The 18,523-nt window shown below is 53.0% G+C and overlaps 1 protein-coding gene across 3 annotated transcripts in view; it reads right to left on the minus strand.

Annotated features, from left to right (window-relative positions):
- IQGAP3 (IQ motif containing GTPase activating protein 3) overlaps window positions 1-18,523 on the minus strand; it is a 35,782-nt gene that overhangs the window by 15,694 nt on the left and 1,565 nt on the right. For all 3 annotated transcript variants that reach the window (XM_041760172.1, XM_041760093.1, XM_041760018.1), the window contains exons 2-18: window positions 17,428-17,515; window positions 12,221-12,377; window positions 11,513-11,590; window positions 10,196-10,272; window positions 9,195-9,262; window positions 8,996-9,109; window positions 8,604-8,782; window positions 8,137-8,215; window positions 7,469-7,632; window positions 6,949-7,036; window positions 5,161-5,324; window positions 4,034-4,191; window positions 2,610-2,731; window positions 2,361-2,524; window positions 1,336-1,426; window positions 394-561; window positions 160-299 (exon numbers count right to left, since the gene is read on the minus strand). In XM_041760172.1, coding sequence (XP_041616106.1) covers window positions 160-299; window positions 394-561; window positions 1,336-1,426; window positions 2,361-2,524; window positions 2,610-2,731; window positions 4,034-4,191; window positions 5,161-5,324; window positions 6,949-7,036; window positions 7,469-7,632; window positions 8,137-8,215; window positions 8,604-8,782; window positions 8,996-9,109; window positions 9,195-9,262; window positions 10,196-10,272; window positions 11,513-11,590; window positions 12,221-12,377; window positions 17,428-17,515 — 2,099 coding nt within the window. The remainder of the gene's footprint in view (window positions 1-159; window positions 300-393; window positions 562-1,335; window positions 1,427-2,360; window positions 2,525-2,609; window positions 2,732-4,033; window positions 4,192-5,160; window positions 5,325-6,948; window positions 7,037-7,468; window positions 7,633-8,136; window positions 8,216-8,603; window positions 8,783-8,995; window positions 9,110-9,194; window positions 9,263-10,195; window positions 10,273-11,512; window positions 11,591-12,220; window positions 12,378-17,427; window positions 17,516-18,523) is intronic.

The raw sequence follows: 18,523 nt of genomic DNA on the forward strand, positions 1-18,523 counted from the left end.
AGTAAGAGAGAGAACTTGTGGCACTCCAACGGGTGAGGCCTCTGCTGCAGGGAACTCTCTCCCTCCCCTACAGGGGTGCAGCCAGCACCCCAGCCAGCGGAAGCCTCTGCCACAGGGAGTCCCCTCTCTGGCCCTCTCCCTCACAGGGGCTCTGCCAACCTGGATTTCCTCCCGAGTCAGGTGGGACATATTAAGGCGACAGCCAGAGGGCCGCTCCCAGGTGCCCTGGAAGGTCTGCAGGTGGAAGTAGTAGGTAGAGCCATCCTTCATGTTGTGCTGGACCCAGAAAGCTGTGTCTCCTGAGCAGAAGTCAAGTAAGGAGAGAAGGCTCAGAGGAGGCCAAGAGGTGGCTGGGGCAGGCAGAGGAGCAGAGGGTGAGGCTGGGGCCATTACCTGGGTACTGCTTCCTTGCCATGGCACCTTCCAGGGCCCGCTGATAGCTGTCAGCACAGTTGGGAACCAACCCTCGGAGGGCCACAGTGGGGTTCCTTAGCACCTGCTCTGTCTGGGCTGCCTTGCCCTCCTTGATGGCCTGATTGATGGCGGCCACACCGAGAGCCACTGCCAGGGGCATGGGGAGAGAGCGGTTGGTCCTTACCCTTTCCCAAGTCCCTCCCATGGGCCCTGTCCTGTCCACGGGGGAGGGATTCAGGAAAAGGGGACACCAAACCCCCTATCTGATGGAAGGACAGGGAACCTCCTAGTGTGGATGTAGACAGATGAAAATAGCAGCATGTAGCTGTGCCTGGAGGGAAAAGCAGCAGTCAAGGAAGGCTTCCTGGAGGGAGGCATCATGGGGCCTGCTGGGCTGGGTTAAGAGGACAGCTCCAACGTTTGTACAGGAGCTCAAAGGCAGAATACAGAGAACCTCAAGAAGGTTTCTAAAGAAGAAAATAAAGTCCAAGAAGTGCAGCAGCTGCCGTCATGTCAGACAGGTGGACAAAGGGACTCCAGACACTATGGATAGACACAACTAGCACCCACACCAGCTGGTGTGGTTTCAGAAACGCTGGTGTGGGTGCACACTGATCCTGTCTGCTTGTCCTCAAAGCCAAAGCTGACATTGGGACCCCAAACTCCAGCTACCAGCACAAGACAGGACAGACCTTTGGCTACCACCTGATGTCACATGCTCACACTTTGGGGGCAAGTACCCGTGGAAAGGTGTGGTGTGGATGGAAGCACGAGTGAACCGTGGGCCCTCAGCCCCCAAGACTCTCCTGCCCAGCTACTAGGAAAGCTATTGTTCAGGGAAGCAGCGAGGCCCTGCTCTGGTTCTGGACCACCTCCCCACAGAGGGGGTGAGGAGCCCACCTCCCCTGGACTCCCACATACTTCTCTGCGCAGCGTCTGTGTCCTGGTTGGCTCTAAGCACCTCCTGGCAGATCTCTTCCAGCCAGAGCACTGCCCCAGGGTCCCCTGTCGCCTAAGAAGTTGAGAGAGATGGCTCCAGGCTCAGCTGCCCGAGGACCAAGGTACAGGCAGGACAGCAGTGTCCACCCCTCCCACCTGCCACATGCTGGCGTGGCCTTGTTGCTTCCTAGGGCTGCTGCCAGGCTCAGAAGGCTCTCTCCAGGCCTGTCTTCAGGCTGGCCAAGCATCAACTCAGCTTGGCCACAGTGCTCCCAGAATCCTCTTCCACCCTCCGAGCAACTCACTTTCCTGCCCTTGTGCCTCAGCGCCCCATTCCCCTGTGCCAACACACACCCTCCTTCTCAGGATGACCCCAACCCCAACCCCAACCTCCACCCTGTCTGGCCCATTCCTGCTCCGAATCCTTCTACTAAACCAAGTGGGGCCTGGATTATATGCGAGCATGGGTTGAGTGAGCCTGTGCCTGCCACATGGTCAGGCTGGTCCCCTTACCCCTATGGCTCACCTCACCCCAACCCCAGACTCTGCTCCCTCCTAACACTCATTAGCAGATGGAACTTTCTAGACAAACATTTGATCAAGCACTATGTTCCAGGCCGCATTCTAAAGCACTTTCTCCTGAACCCACCACATTTGTAAGGCGCATAAACAATGCCTGGCAGAGGAAGAACCCAATCATACTGCTGTCCTACTGTCTCCCTGAAGCCCTGACCCAGAGAGAAGTTCGATGTCACCACACATCTGCAGGGGAGTAAACTGTGAGAGCCACGCACAGGGTCAACCCACCATAAGGCCCCATCGTTCCCAGCATGCTGGCAGCTGGAGCTCGGGCCGGTGCCCCCCGCCCCATGGCCCCTCCTGCCTCCACCCCCAGAAGGAACTGTGTCATCAGACTGGGCCCTCCCAGGGTGCATCCTGGGCACAGCTCTATCCACAGGGGATGCTCTTCCTGCTCCGGCGACCAACCCAGACACTCCAGCCCTCACCTGGGCCTTCTGCCTCTTGGCTGCCACAAGGAGGAGATGATACCGAGGGGCGACAGCAAGGCTGACATTGTCCAGGCCAGCCGAGGGAAGCAGAAGGGCAGACAGGGTCTTCTTGGGGCTGCCCTGGTCCAGAGCCTCATTGATGAGGCTGACCGCGAGGATCTCTAGGAAAGACAGATCTAGGTGGGCAGAGGGCCCAGATGTACAGTCAGGGATGGGCTGCCCCCATCCACCCTGGACTCCACTCACGGTCGGTCTCTTCCTGGACCTGGGCATTGACCTGGTACACGGTGGCCTGCAGGTCATTCCAGCTCAGGGTGACCCCATCTGGCATGCGCTCATGTCGCAGCTCCACCAGAGCATCAAAGTAACTGGCGGTGGGGGGTGGAGGGTGGGGGTCGGAAGTAGGTGAGCAGCAGGGACGACAGCAGCCAGAAGTCAGGGCAAGTCAGAACATGTTGCTTGGCTTCCCACTCATTACATTTTCCTGGTTCCTTCTCACCTTGTTGGTCTTTCTTTCAAAGCCTGTGCTGGCTCCTCCCCACCCTCACAGCCCAAGCCTCCCACTGCTCTGTCTCCATATCTGATCCTGACCTCAGGGCTTGAGGTGCCATGTCCTAATGTCTCCCAGAGCACACCTGCAGCCCACTTGTGAACACCAGCTGCTCCGCCCACCTGCCCAAGATTGCCCGATGAGCACTCACACCTGCCCCCCCAAACCACTGCCCCCCCAACAGCCTGAGTCTCCCAGTCCTACCCCTTTGGTCAACATTCACTCCAACCTCTGAGGACAAAGATCTTGATGTCACACCTGACCACTCTCTCAGCCCAGGTCCACAGGTCACAACCAACCACTCTCCCTCTCATAGCCCAGGTCCACACACAGCCAAATCCAGGCAGATCTGCTTTGGGAACAGATCCAAATCCGGACTCCCCTTCACCGCTTCGACAGCCACCACCCTTGGCCAAGGGTCCCTCACACTTGGCCTAGAGGCTGCCTCTGTCCACCCCAGAGCCTGTCCTCAGCACAGCAACCACAGTGAGCCTGGCAATAGTAGCTTGAATCAGCCTCTCTGCACTGCAACCTTCTCACTCAGAGGGAAAGCCACGGCTATGGTGTAGCTCACCCTGTCGCTCTCCTCGTGTTACCCTGCCTCGTGGCTTCCTGGCGTCCCTGGGCACACCAAGGGCACAACTGGTTCTGGGCCTGTGCGCTGTATGGCCCCCTAGTAATCAGAGGCCCTGAGGTCTCTCCAAGCCCTGTTACCAACAGGGCCTTCCATAACCCCCAGCATATCCTACCCTTTGTACCCTTGGCCCCTTCTGGTTTTGGTCATGGCTTGTCCCCCCTTCCGGTCCCCTTCCACTAGCACGTTGGTTGGATGAGAGCAGGAACTTCGTTTTGTTCACTGCTGTTTCCTAGTACCTGGGACAGTACCTGACACCGGGTGGTACTCAGACCTCCACTAGGAAGCACACAACATGGAGGAAGAGGGGATGACTGAGCCCCCCACTCCCAGGATGAGCCACAGGCCGAGTGGCTGTGGCTGGGCCACAGACCCAGAGGGAGGCTGGGCCCAGGGGCAGGGCAGGCCCAGAAGGCTGGTCTCCAAGCAGAATGAAGTAATGCCTCCACCTGCTTCCTCCTAGACAAGTGGTTAAACAGTTCTCACCGGTGAGCGTTCTCTCTTTCCACCTCGGCCAGGCCTGTGGTGGGGTTCACCAGGCTACTCCAGCAGCTGTCGCCATCGCCAGCCTCCAGGGCCCTGTTGATCAGGACCACAGCTGACAGCATCTCCATAGCCACAAAGAGCTCCTCATGGCCCAGCTCCTGCAACAGGGAGCGCCGATTCCCATGGGGCAGTGAAGGCTTGGAGCCACCGCCATCCTGCCCCCAAGGCTCCCCAACATCCCGGTCTCTATCCCAAGCCCCAGCGGATTCATTCACTCATTAATTGTATCTGCTACCTGAGAACGAGCTCCCTGTGTGCCCAGTGTGTAAGCGCCTCACACATTTTCACTTGTCTTTATAACAAGCCAGTGGGGGGGGGGGGGGGCTATCAAAACCCCTCATTCACAGATGGGCCCACAGGAAGGGAAGTTAAACCTAGCCCCCCGGTTCCAGGGCCTACGCTTAACTGTGGTCCCCCTTCTGGTTCCTAGCCACACTGGGAAGTGTGCGAGGCCCTGGCTCCACTTCTCGGCCCAGGCTTCCCCCTTTCTAAACCCCAGCGTGTGCTGCTCTCCATGCCTGAGCACCATCCAGTCCTCCACAGACAGAAGATGGCCACCAAGAATTCCAGCAGCTGAGCTTACATGCCAGGCTCATCGCTAATGCATACAGTGACTGTTGAATCCTCACAATCCCATGTGGTATGTTACTGCTCCCACTTCACATATGAGCTGAGGAGCAGACAAGTAACCTGCTTGCCTGAGGACACATGGCAAGGAGGCACAGAGCTAGAAGTTACCCCCACTTTTGACATCCATGGCCTGGGTTCCTGTGTTTACCTGCTGGTACTTGCCTTCTGTGCCTCATACCACTTGCCAATGTGGAGACAGCGCCCTTCCTGAGGGCTATGCCCAGGGTCATGCTCTAAAATTCCCTGCTGTGGGTCTGATTCTTCACAGGTGTCCTCTCTCCTAGGAAGCCTTAGTCCCAGCTCTGGTCCTTCCATTCCCTAGTCTGAAGTCCTCTGTCCCTGACAACATCCACTTCTCCCTCCCTGCAACTATCTGGATCCCTCTGAGGGTGCTCTGCACTGACTGTCCTGGGCTCCCCACGGCTCCTGGGGCTCACCCCTCCCCGCTGCTGCTGGAGCGCCGTCAGTTCCTGCTGGTACACAGCCGAGGCAGAGGGATACACTGGAGGCAGCTGGGCTTCTGGGCACGTCAGCTCCTTCACAGTATCGGCTGCCACTCCCTTCTGGATGGCTCTATTGATCCTGCACACGGCCTGGAGCACTGCAGGGGAGGAGGGAGAGGCCTGTACAGGCTGGGCACCTGGGGCCCATCCTACTTTCCTGGCTAACCAGCTGCTGCTAGGGGTCTCTGAGGGAAAATGGCTTTGCAACTGCTCCTTCAAAGTTGTTCTGCCTTGAGGTGGCTTGGTGGTGCAGTCAGTTAGCATCCAACTCTTGGTTTCAGCTCAGGTCATGATCTCAGAATCGTGGGATCGAGCCTTGAGTCAGTGCTCAGCGGGGAGTCTACTTGGGTCCTCTCCCGCTGCCCCCTCCTGTGCGTGGACACGCATGCTCTCTGTCTCTCAAATAAATAAATCTCAAAAAAACTACAACTACTCTGTCTTCTGCTAAATTCAAAATAAGTTTCTAAGTATTTAGGAGGAAGAAGTGCCAGGTCACTGTACAAAGCACTGGAAGAAGCAATTTTTCAGGCCTAGAGATCGGCAGCTTGGCAGGTAACAGAATGGCCGCCCTGGTGGAGGTGACAAGACAGGCAAGAGACTGTGGAGTGTAGCTAAGAAGCAGTCAGTCAAGGGGCCCCAGGGGCCAAATCCTGCTGACAGCAAGGAGGGATAAACAACCAGTCCCAAAGTGGAGCCATTTGGGCACAAAACACAGGAGTAAGTGGGGCATGTGTGCGTCTCAAATGCAAGGGCTTGTAAAATGCCAGGCAGATCTGGGTGCTGCCATCAAGGAGATAGATCTACTGGGGAGAAATGAGGATATGAAGACCAGTCAGTCCATGTCAGCGCTGCCTTCCCTCCCCCAGAGCTCTGGCAGTTGGGAGAGGAGGGGTCCTGGTGGGAGAGGGAGGACGGAGGCAGTGGAGGCAGTGCTGGAGGATGCTGTTGCCCGCTCTTCACGGGTGACAGTGTGCAAGAAACAAAACCCAGACAACCAGGGGCCTGGCGGTGGGGCAAGCCAGGCTGCCAGGGAAGTGCAGCCTGTCTGGGCAGCTAGCAGGGGTGGAAGGGGGAGGGAAACCTGCAGGTCTCATCTGCCTCACTGAGCAGATGGGACAAAAATTGAGGCTGAAGCACAGAGGAGCCCAGGAAGACCTGCAGATGCGCAGCAAAGACATGAGCATCAGGCCTGTGCAATGAGAGAGCTGAGAGACCGGCAAGCAGCTAGCAGCTAGAACAGGGCTGGCGGCCCCAGGCTAGGGCTCGGGCTCGGGCTCCTGCACTCTGCGTGGCCTAGCTCCTGCTGTGGGTGGGCTGACCCCCAGGTACAACACATCACCAACATGCTCTTCCAATAAAGAATTATATTTGTACACATCGATTTTTAAGGAGAACTGAGTGGGATCACGATTTTTTCTCTCATCTGGGAAATCGCTACATTTGAGAAGCCAATGGATTCAAGCAGGTTGAAAGTGTCCACTTACAGGGACAGAGCCCCAGAGCCCCAGAGCCAGCAGGCAGGATGGACTGTCGTCACCCCAGAGCCTTCATGAACCTAACTGTCATGTGCCTCCAGGCAGCCTGGGCCTGGGCATACAACCCCACACTAGGCTGGGGTTGCAAACTCCGATGGCACTCTGCACCACCCTGCATAGAAGCCAGTCAAGGGTCAGAGGCGACAGTGATGGGCCCCATCCACACCTCAGCCTGGAGGTGACTTACTGGCTTGTTCCTCATCACCCTTCACGTTGGCTGTAGCTACACCAGCTTGGACCTCCTCCTTTTCCAGAAGATCCAGCAGGCCCAACTCCTGGGGAGGGAAGGAATGAAACAGAAGGGAGTGCTGGGCCATGAACGCCTGTAGGAGCTGCCAACACATGCTCTCAGCTCCCCCCAACACCCTGCCTCAAGCCTCTGTCTCCTCCTTACCCAGCAGGCATTGAAATAACTACCCAGACAACACGGACATCACATCAGGGAGAAAGCCAACAGCCGTGAAGACGGGACTGCCAAGCTGAGGCCCTTCTTTGGTAACAGGGGAGCCTGTCACTGCTCATCGGGCTGCCCCTGGGTACCCCTCCACCCCAGTCAGTCTAGGCCACTAGGCTTTGGGGTGATGTAATCATTTACACACATAGTCAGCACTGACTGAATACCAGGAGGTGACAGAGGTGATGCCTATGGAAGAGGCTCACCCCAATCCCACAGCCAATTGAGCAGGTGGCAGGTAATAGAGCCTGACCTGCGCTTTCTGTTCTCTGTCTGAGCTCAGCTGTTCCAAGTACCAGTTGGTGAAGTCTTTCCTGACCCCTCGCAGGGCCAGGGCAGGGTCCAGAAGGGCCTCTAGCAAGGCGTCAGGGCTCTGTCTTTCCAGCGCATCATCAACAACTTCTAGAGCCGCATGGACTGCAAAAGACCAAGACTCCACAGTGGACAACGTGTGAAAGCCCAGCCCTATTCTTCCTGCCAGTCCAGAGCTCCCTCCACCCCACTCCAGTCCCAAATCCTCAGTGGGATCTCCACAGCCTTCCCACACAGGGTCCCTAGACCCTGAGGACATACTGCCCCAAACAGGCAGATGCCCCCTCCATCCTGAGCCTTCTAGCACTTCCTGCCACCTCCTCTCCTCCATCCATTCCTCACATCTCCTTTTTGAGGACCCTAGTCCAGTTGCCCGTGGAGCTGGAAGGCCTGCCCTTTGCCTCTACCCTCTCTACAGATCTCCATTCAAACAGAACTCCCTAGATGGGGACACCTCTCTAGACACATAGCCATAAAACAGTACATGCTGTTTTTTGCCTTGGATCATTCCCTGAAACAAGGGTTGGCCTAAGCAAGGCCATAGGGCCTCTGGGCTGAGAGCCACCCCCAAGAGCACCCCAAAGCCCTCCTGGCCCATCTCTCTTTTACCGTTGATGTGGTTGATGTTGCCCTGGATCTCAGCCTGAGTCAGGAAGCAGTCATACAGGTCCCAGCTCTCCCTGCCATCCTGCACAAAGAGTGAGACCTGGGAAACCAGCCCCATCTTCTCCTGCTCCTCCTTCCCTGACTATACCTTTTTCCTCCTCTGGGGCCTTCCCAGGCCAAAGGTCAGTGTGGTCAGAAGGAATCTGGAGAACCCAGCGCTCCAAGCCCACCTTCAGCATTTCCTGTCTGGTATCATCCTGTCCTGAACGTCCAGCCCCCAGAAGCCCTCTCCTGCCTTCTCCTCTGAATCCTCATTATCCTCCCAGGTGTCTCTCTTGTTTCTCTACGATAACTCATAAGCGACAGTTTCTCTTAGCAACTCTGGGGCGTGGTGACAGGACAGATAGGAGTCCTATCCCCTGGAGGTTTTTTAGGCCACCTGGCTCTTAGCACCTGAGGCTCCTCCTTACGTGGGTCTGGGCACTGGCAGCCTTCTCCGCCTTGGCCTGGGCCAGCAGCTCCTGGTAGATGGGTGCCAGAGGCTCTTGAAGATTCACTAGCAGAGCACTGGGATTCTGCAAGGCAGCCAGGGTATCCTTAACCACCCCTCGCTCCACAGCCTCGTTGATGGCAAGGACAGCTGCGTGGACTGGAAGGAGTGTGGAAACAAGGTCAGGGGGCCAGACAAACCCCAGGCCACTACAGTACAACCAGCCGCAGGCCAATGACATCAACCCCCTTTTCCATCCGGGAAGCCTGGCAGCCCTGCCAACAGATGAGAGGCATCCAGAATCCATCCGAGGCTCGGCGTCCTCCTATTCTCACTGAGCCCACCCCTTGCATGGTAGAGCCCAGACCCTACCTGCAGCCTCATCCACTGACAGCTCATTGGCCAGAATTCCCCCAATCTTGCTGAAGGCAGGCAGCTGGAGGCCATATTTGGCCAGTTCAGAGGCCATGTTGCTGAGCTCCTCGGCTGCAAAGAGCACAGATGCCTTTCCTCAGAGCCAGAGTCCCCGAGACCATGCCCACATGAGCAGCTGAGGAAGGAGGGGGCTCACCTGAGAATTTCACTTTCCCATACAGATCATGTATCTGAGGCGCCAGTCCCAGGCGGAAAAGGAAGAGACTGGAAGAGAAGGGAAGGCTTTGGGCCTCTTTATGGTGACACGCTGAACACGTAGGTCTGGACATGGGGACTTGGAATGTGGGGACCACTGTAGCTGCCCCCAAGGCCCTCCTGTCCACAGGGAGCGACATTATTGGAAGCCAGCCCGAGATAAGTGCTACAGAAGGTAAATGGGATGCTTAAGAGGTGGGGGGGATCAGGACCTCACAGAGAAGTGCACGTGGCAGGAGCAGGCCACTGTTCAGAGACAGAGGGCATAGTAAGCAGAGACTGCAGGGCCAAGCACACCCATCCCCTTGAAAGGACATGGAACATAAAGTCAAGAAGAGGCAACATGGCTGACCAAGGAACGGGTTGGGTACTTTAAGGTTCAGCCAGCTTGTTGCCAAGGGCTGGCCATGGGTAGTACCACACAGCTGTCACCATTCAAACTAAATGACTTGCATGTGACACTCTTGATGGGTCCCGTTTTGCTTCCTTTTTCCCCAGTCACAAGCAGAAGACCCTTCCTCCTCCTGCCCTTTCCTTCAGCCCCACAGGTCACAAGACAGACATGTCCACAAACATGCACATCAGGGCCCCTCGGGGGCTCAGTTGGTGAAGCGTCTGCCTTGGGCTCAGGTCATGATCCAGGGGTCCTGGTATGGAGTCCCATGTTGGGCCCCCTGCTCAGCGGAAAGCCTGCTTTTCCCTCTGCCCTCTGCCCCTCCCCCTTGCTTGTGCACATGCACACGTGCTCTCTCTCTAATAAATAAAATCTTCTTTAAAAATGCACATAAATCTAAACACAACTACAAAAATCTGAAGTCTCACTCTCCTAAGAAGTGATCCTCATGGAGTACCCACCTCCCCTTCCCACTCCAATATTTGTTACCGACCAATGGTTGCATCCACTGAGAGGAAACTCGATAACAAAAGTCTGGGGTCTCTCACCTAAGTGCATGGATGCAGTAGACCACCCGGGGCATGTTCTTCTTGTCATAGATGTCTGTGGTCTCCGGGAAGAAGGTCTGGAGGGGAAGCCAGCTGGTTACTGCCTTTGGACAGGTCATAGTACCAGCTACAGAAGGCTGGGCTGAGCAATGGTCTTCCTCTCCTACCTGGGTCTGTGCTCCTTTGTCGCTTGGGGCTTCTGGGTCAATCACCCCAGCTGTTTACAGCCAGCACTGCCCCCACACACTAAGTGTTACAGAAGGGCCCAGGGGCCACAGACCTGAACCAAAGCCCAGCCATAGACACAGCCCCAGGCAGGGTTATCAAGGCTATAGGATGCAGGCCATATCCTCCAGGAGAAAGAGGCTCCCTACCCAGCCTATAGACACAGCAAGCCCTTGCCCCTTGCTTTGGACTCTCGCCCCACAGAGGGCCCATGAGGCACACACTGTCAAAGATCACAGAGGGGGCAGGGCATGCATCCCTGTCTCTAAGCCAGAGGCCTCTGATCAGTGGGAGCCTCTCAAAGAACCGAGTCCTCTGAAGCACGGTGTCCCACATTACCTGGGGACTATGATGGGTCTGACCCCAAAACTTCTTGGCTACTTTAGATTCATAAGAAGGACCAAATCTAGAGACTTAATGGTGTTCCAGTCTCACTGAGGACAGATGGCCTCTATTGCTCCTGCCTCCCACCAAGACTTTCTTTACTGCCGCCCCCTAGTCTCACAGTTCCCTGGAAGAAGAAACCCTGTAGAGTCCTATCATGCCATAACTTGTACTGCTCTTTACAATGCACAAAGGAGAACTGTGCAGATCATCTGGTCCTTCTGACAACCTTACCAGGCAGACAGGGCAGGGGTCACCATGCCCATTTTAGAACCAAGAAACACGAGGTCTAAAGAGTGAGAGAACATGCAACAGGTGTCCAGCAGGGGCCTTGAGCCTAGGCTTCTGAGTCCACCACTGAGGGATGCAGCCTATGGCATGCCCTTGCTTCATGCCATGAAACTCTGGTGGGAAGAAGGCTGGCTAACATGAGTCCATCTCCTGCACCACATGGGGGCTCACTAATGGGAACAACACAGCTTAGGTCAGGGAGCCTCCTCCTCCCTCTACGTCCCTCATCCACAGGAAGGAGAGTCAGAGCCAAGGAGCATGGTTGAGAGATGGGCATCTGCAATCAAAATCCTCCGATTAAGCTAGTTTAAGAGACACATGGTGGGGGCAGAGGGCGCCAGAGAGACAAAGTGTGATGTAGGGGTGAGGTGCTGGTGGAGAGTAAAGATGAACCCCAATCTTGGGGCCCAGTGTTACCGAAGGCAGGCCAACATGGGCTATTGCCGACAGCCAAAAGTTGATATTGTCGGTGTGCCGGAAGTGCAAGCCGGTTGCCTGAAAGGGAAGGAAAGAGATAAGAATCTATTTCCACAGTTCTCGGGGTTCCCTGTGGGCAGAGCCTAGAGCACAGCTCTGAGGTTTGAAAGGGGTGGGAGCCAGAGGACCCTGGTTTCCCATATTCTGTCCCCTAGCCCCTCGGGCCAGAGAAACACAGACAGAAACCACCAGGAATGACTGACACAGCAGGACATCTGAGAAGGTGGGATTAACAACCCAGGGAGGCTTCCTAGAAAAGAGGAGTTTGGAGGTGACACAGGAAGAGACAGGCTGGGTTGGTCCAGCAAAGGGAAGGGGCAGCGGGCCCAGGGGTACCATCAGGGTGGCAAGGCCACAAGCCTCTGAGTGTCCACGTGGACAGAAAAGTCTGCTTAGAAGTGTCCTTCAGGGGCATCTCAGGGCCCACCTAGCAGGAGTCCCTTGCTGCTAAAGACAGCACACAGTGTCCGGCTGGGGGACACCCACCACTCCTGTGGGCCCCGTGCAGGTATTGCTAGCACCCCCTTTCATCCTCAAACATGTCCAGGCTTGGACAATAAATTATGTGGTCACCCTGCTCTCACAGCTTTGGGGAGAAGGGGAAGTTTGGGAAGAAGCAGCTGGAAGGTAGAGCTCTCCCTTCCCTACCTGATACCGCAACTGCTCTGCATCATAGATCTTCTTCAAGGGAACCACGGCAGGTGCAAAACAGTGGCCCAGCTTGGCCAGCAATACTCCGTTCCGGAGGCTCTCCTCCAGCTCCACCGGGGAAGGAAGCTCCTCCTTCAGGCAGGCCTCCATCCAGCTGAAAGTGCAAGAGCAGGAGAGTACCTGTCACCCGCCCCTCCCTGGGCAGAGAGGGGCCTTCAAGTCTTGCCTCTGCTCCTGCCCTACTCTCCACTCCCCTTTCTGCCCCTGTCTGGCTGTCCCCACCTGGTCCCAAGCTGCCCCAAACACTGGAATGGCCAGTCCTCAGCCCCTGCCCACCCCTGAAAATCCCGACAGATCCTGAACTGGCGCAGCTTTGGAGAGGCCCTTACCTGTTGCATGCTAGACCCTGCCTCAGTCTGGTTGGCACACCTATCCCACCATACCAAATCTGCTCACTTTTCTCATTTTGCATGTTTTCTGAGAACCCAGGCCTAGAGGGTAACATCTGTCTGTCTAGGGTAACAAAGCCCTAACCCAGCTTTGATGACGATAGAGGTTGTTGGTTGATGGCAGCAGCACAAAAGGACAGAAAGGACACAGAACCAGAAGACCTGCCTTGCACACCATCTCCTCCACCTCACCCCTCAGAGCCTTGCTGTGTGACCTGCACACTGAAGACAGCGTGGGCTGCACCCCCACCAAGGAGGCAGCGGCAGGGGCTGCTTGAGCTAACAAGTGTAAACACACTGGGAGTAGACCCAGGAAGCCTATTGTTAATATGGTGGTGTGAGAGAGCATCGGGGTCTTCAGAGGGGTTCTCCAAACTTCCCCACTGATTTCCTGTCTACTTGTGTGATCTGCTTTTCTAGAGAACATTAAAAATATACTATTGATTAAGAGGAAAGAACTAGGGACGCCTGGGTGGCTCAGCAGTTAAGCGTCTGCCTTCAGCTCAGGTCGTGATCCCGGAGACCCAGGATCTAGTCCCATATCAGGCTCCCTACACGGAGACTGCTTCTTTCTCTGCCCGTGTCTCTGCCTTTCTCTGTGTCTCTCATGAATAAATAAATAAAAATCTTAAAAAAAAAAAAAAAAAAAGAGGAAAGAACGAGGGACGCCTGGGTGGCTCAGTGGTTGAGCGCCTGCCTTTGGCCTGGGGTGTGATCCTGGAGTCCTGGGATCGAGTCCCGCATCAGGCTCCCTACGTAGAGCCTGCCTCTCTCTCTCTCTCTCTCTCTCTCTCTCTGTGTCTCTCATGGATGGATAGATAAAATCTTTTTAAAAAATTTTTTAAAAAAGAGGAAAGAACTAAGCATTTTATGCTGCCTTTAGAGCCAACATCCCTTTGCAGGAAACATGGGGTACAGAGAAACAAACTGTTTGACACAAGAAAGCAAACAGACAAATCCAGAATGCAGGGCACATGAGCCAGTTTCTTCACCCAGTTATGACATAAAGAACTGGAAAGGGGAGTGGGCTATTCTAGATTGAAGAGGATTCAGAGACACAGCAACCAAACATAACATGTGAGCTTTTTTACATCCTTATTTGAATAAGCCAACTGAAAAACAGGTTATTTCTTCAGACAATCAGGAAAATTTGAAAATGGCTTGGTGTTGATTTTCCAAGGATTAATGAATAACTTCTCTGGGTATTAAAATGGCATCGTGGTTATTATGTGAGCAAATGTCCGTACATTTAGAGACAGACACTGAAGTGTGTAGGGGGATAAAAGGATGTGGTTTTGCCTTTACTCACAGATGGCATGACCGTCTATGTGGAAAATCTGAAAGAAGGTGACACAGCCTCAGGGACCTAACAAGTGACCACACAAGGCCATGGGACATAAGGTTACTATACAAGTCAGTTGCAGTCCAATATACTGCAGTGAAGAATTTAGGATTTGAAATTAAACACAATACTGTTTCTGTTAGCGCCCCAAAAATGAAACACTTAGGTATGAATCCAACAAAACATATACAAGACCTCTGAGGAAAACTATGAAACCCTAATGAATAAGATCAAAGGAAAACCAAACTAAATGGAAAGATAGGGCAGCCCCGGTGGCACAATGGTTTAGTGCTACAGGGTGTGATCTTGGAGACCCGGGATTGAGTCCCACATCAGGCTCCTTGCATGGAGCCTGCTTCTCCCTCTGCCTGTGTCTCTGCCTCTCTCTCTCTCTTTCTCTCTCTCTCTCTCTCTCTCTGTGTGTGTGTCTCTCATGAATAAATAAAATCTTAAAAAAAAAAAAAAAACAGACTTGTGACTGGGTTCCAAATACTTAAAAAAAAAAAAAAGAAAAAAATGGAAAGATAACCCACACTCATGGATGGGAAGGCTCCATACTGCCAAGATGTTAGTTCATCTCAACTGGGTCTATGGATTCAGTGCAATCCCAAACAAACTCCCAGCAAATTATTTTGTGGACAGCAAAGGTGCTGTTTCTAAAGTCTGTATGGAGAGCCAAAAGATCCAGAATAGTCAATACCATATCGCAGGAAAAGAACAAAGCTGGAGGACTGACACCAACCATCTTGGCCACAGTAATCAAGACAGTATGGCCTCAGTGAAAAAACAGATACACGTATCAAACAGAATGGAGAGCCCACAAACAGACCCACATAACAACAGTCAGCTGATCTTCGACAAAGGAGCAAAGACAATCCAATGGAGCAGAGATCATGTCTTCAACAAATGGCACTAGAACAACTGGACATCTACATGCAAAAGAAATAAATCCAGACATACACTTTACACCCTTCACAAAAATCAACTCAAGATGTATCATCAATTTAAATGTAAGATGTCAAACTGTAAAACTCCTAGAAGAGAACACAGGGGAAAACCCAGGTGACCTTCAGTGTGGCAATGACTTTTGTTTTATTTTTTCAAGTTTGTTTGTTTGTTTATTTATTTATTTATTTATGATTTTGTTTATTTATTCATGAGACACACAGAGAGAGAGGCAGAGACATAGGCAGAGGGAGAAGCAGGCTCCATGCAGGAAGCCCGACTCAGGACTCAATTCCAGGTCTCCAAGATCAGGCCCTGGGCTGAAGGCGGCGCTCAACCACTGAGCCACCCAGACTGCCCTTTAAGTTTATTTAAAAAAAAAATAAGTCTATGCCCAACATCAGGCTTGAACCCATGACCCCAAGATCAAGAGTTGCATGCTTGGTACACCTGGTTGGCACTCCCCTGCTCAGTGGGTAACCTGCTTCTCCCTCTCCATCTGCTGCTCCCCCTGCCTGTGCAATGTCAAATAAATAAATACAATCTAAATAACAAAACAAAACAAAACAAGAGTTGCATGCTCCATAGCCTGAGCCAGCCAGGGGCCCCTGGCCATAATCCCCCACCTCAACCCTAGGCAATAACTTTTTAGACACAACACCAAAGACACAATCATTGGAAGAAATAACTGACAAGCTGGACTTAATTAAAATGAAAAACTTCTGCTCTAGGGGGATCCCTGGGTGGCTCAGTGGTTTAGCGCCTGCCTTCGGCTCAGGGCACGATCCTGGAGTCCCGGGATCGAGTCCCACATCCGGCTCCCGGCATGAAGCCTGCTTCTCCCTCTGCCTGTGTCTCTGCCTCTCTCTATCTCTGTGTGTCTTTCATGAATAAATAAATAAAATCTTAAAAAAAAAAAAAAAAAAAAAACTTCTGCTCTAGAAAAGAGAATGAGAAGACAAGACACACTGTGGGAGAAAATATTTGCAAAACACATATCTGATAAGACTAGTATCTGAAATACAAAAAGAACGGGGTGCCTGGCTGGCTCAGTCAGTGAAGCATGTGACTCTTGATTTCAGAGTTGTGAGTTCGAGCCCCACGTTGGGCGTAAAAATTACTAAAACAAAAACACACACACACAAAGAACTCTTAAAACTCAACAATAAAAGAAAAAGTGATGGATTAAAACATGGGCCACAGACACCCATTAACAGACACCTCACCAAAAAAGACACTCAAATGGGAACTAAGCATCTGCAAAGATGCTCCACATCATATGTCATCAGGGAAATGCAAATTAGAGCAATGAGATATCACTGCACACCTATCAGAACGACCGAACTCTGGGCCGCTGACAATACCCGACGCTGAGAGGAAATGCAGCAACAGGCTTTTAGTCACAGCTGCTGGGAATGCAAAATGGTGCAGCCATGTTGAAGACAAGTTAATGATTTCTCACAAAACTAAACATACTCCTACCATATGATCCAGCAACCATGTTCCTTGGTATTTACCCAAATGAGTAACTAACACATGTCCAAGGCAGCCCGGGTAGCTCAGCAGTTAAGCGCCGCCTTTGGCCCAGGGTGTGATCCTGGAGACCTGGGATTGAGTCCCACGTCGGGCTCCCTGCATGGAGCCTGCTTACCCCTCTGCCTGTGTCTCTGCCTCTCTCTCTCTGTGTCTCTCATGAATAAATAAATAAAATCTTTAAAAAAATAAAATAAAACACATGTCCATACAAAACCTGCACATAAATGCTTATAGCAGCTTCATCCCTCACTGCCAAAACTTGGAAGCAACCAAGATGTCTTTCAGTAGGTGATGGATTAATAAACTGTGGTCCATCCAGACAATGGAATATCACTCAGCACTAAAAAGAAATGAGCGGTCAAGCCCTGAGAAGACCCGGAGGAACATCAAACACATACTACTAAGTCAAAGAGGACAGTCTGAAAAGGCTTGTGCTGTATGAGTCCAACTATGGAGAAACTCTAGAAACAGGAGAAGAGGAATGGTTGCCAGGGGTGAGATGGGAGGACAAAGAGGCAGAGCAGAGGATTTTTAGGGCAATGAAACCACTCTAAGATACTCTAACGGTGGATATGTGTCATTTGCCATTTGTCCAAACCCACAGAGTGCATGACACCAAGAGTGATCCCTAAGGTCAAGTATGGGCTTTGGGAGACTATGTGTCAAGGTGAATTCATCAGTTGTAACAAACACGCCACTCCTGCAGATGCTGACAGTGGAGGCTGTGTATGTGTGGGCACAGGGGTTACATGGGAAATCTCAGTCTTCCTCCTGATGTTGAACCCAAAACTGCTCTAACAAAACAAAGTCTTAGAGAGAGAGAGAGAGAGAGAGAAGAATGGACTCTTGTCCTTTTGTATCGGTGAGGGGGTAGGCGCCTGGGGTGGGCAGGGGGGGGAAGGGGGACCAGAAGGGGGCAGCCATCTGCTCACCGCTTGGCCTCCTCCAGCCGGCACAGGTACTGATAGGCCACATTCTGCCGCCTCTGCTCATCCATTTCCTCAGCTGTGAGGCGTTCATCTGAGGAGTGAGGGTCAAGGTGAGAAGTGTTAGACAAAGGGCCAGAGTGCTGAAGTGCTTCTCAACAGACTTGCTTGGGCAGCTCTGCCCAGAGACCACTCATACGTCTGTCCCCCTCTTCCTAACACCCCTTGCTCCAATCTTTGGCCCCCATCTCGTAAAGCTGCCCTGGTCCGGACCCCTTCACGGGGAGCTCCTTTCTTTTTCCCTCCAGCCATCTCCTGACCCCTCCTTCCTGTCCGTCCAGACCCCTCTGTGGCTGGGAACGTAGTCTCTGTGTTCTCTAAGACCTGGCCCGTGTCATCCTCCTCAGGCACCCTCCCAGAAGCTGGAGCTAACAGGACCAACTGGGACTCATCATCCAATCTCCATGCATTCGTACCCTACCTTCTATCTGTCAGGCCATGGGCCAGTGGATCCTTACAGATTAGCATTAGAAAAGAAAAACGTGTAAGTGACAAATTCCAACCTGAAGTGACAAGTGTGATTACAGCCACAGACATGCAAGCAGCAGAGGAGGCAAAGGGTTCTTCCCACCAGTAAAATCTTAAAGAATGAAGCAGGAGGGGGCAGCTCAACAAAGAGAACCATGTGGAGGGCAGCCCCGGTGGCCCAGTGGTTTAGCGCCACCTTCAGCCCAGGGTGTGATCCTGGAGACCAGGGATGAGTCCCACGTCAGGCTACCTGCATGGAGCCTGCTTCTCCCTCTGCCTGTGTCTCTGCCTCTCTCTCTGTGTCTCTCATGAATGAATACATAAAATCTTAAAAAAAAAAAAAAAAAAAAAAAGAGAACCACGTGGAAAAGGAGGGCACTCACTTCGGATGAAGTAGGACAGAGAGTCTTACAAGATCACAAGGATATCTTTACTTTTTTTGGTATAAGTCACCTGAGGAGGAAAACAATCTTCACACTAAATAAAATGCAGACAATAGGCTGACCCCCAAACGTGAGAGCGGAGAATCCCCTAGGTGAGTCAACATACTATTCCGCCTTAGCCTCCACCTCCC

This window comes from Vulpes lagopus, chromosome 1 (assembly GCF_018345385.1).
Source record: "Vulpes lagopus strain Blue_001 chromosome 1, ASM1834538v1, whole genome shotgun sequence".
NCBI classification, from domain to species: Eukaryota; Metazoa; Chordata; class Mammalia; order Carnivora; family Canidae; genus Vulpes; species Vulpes lagopus.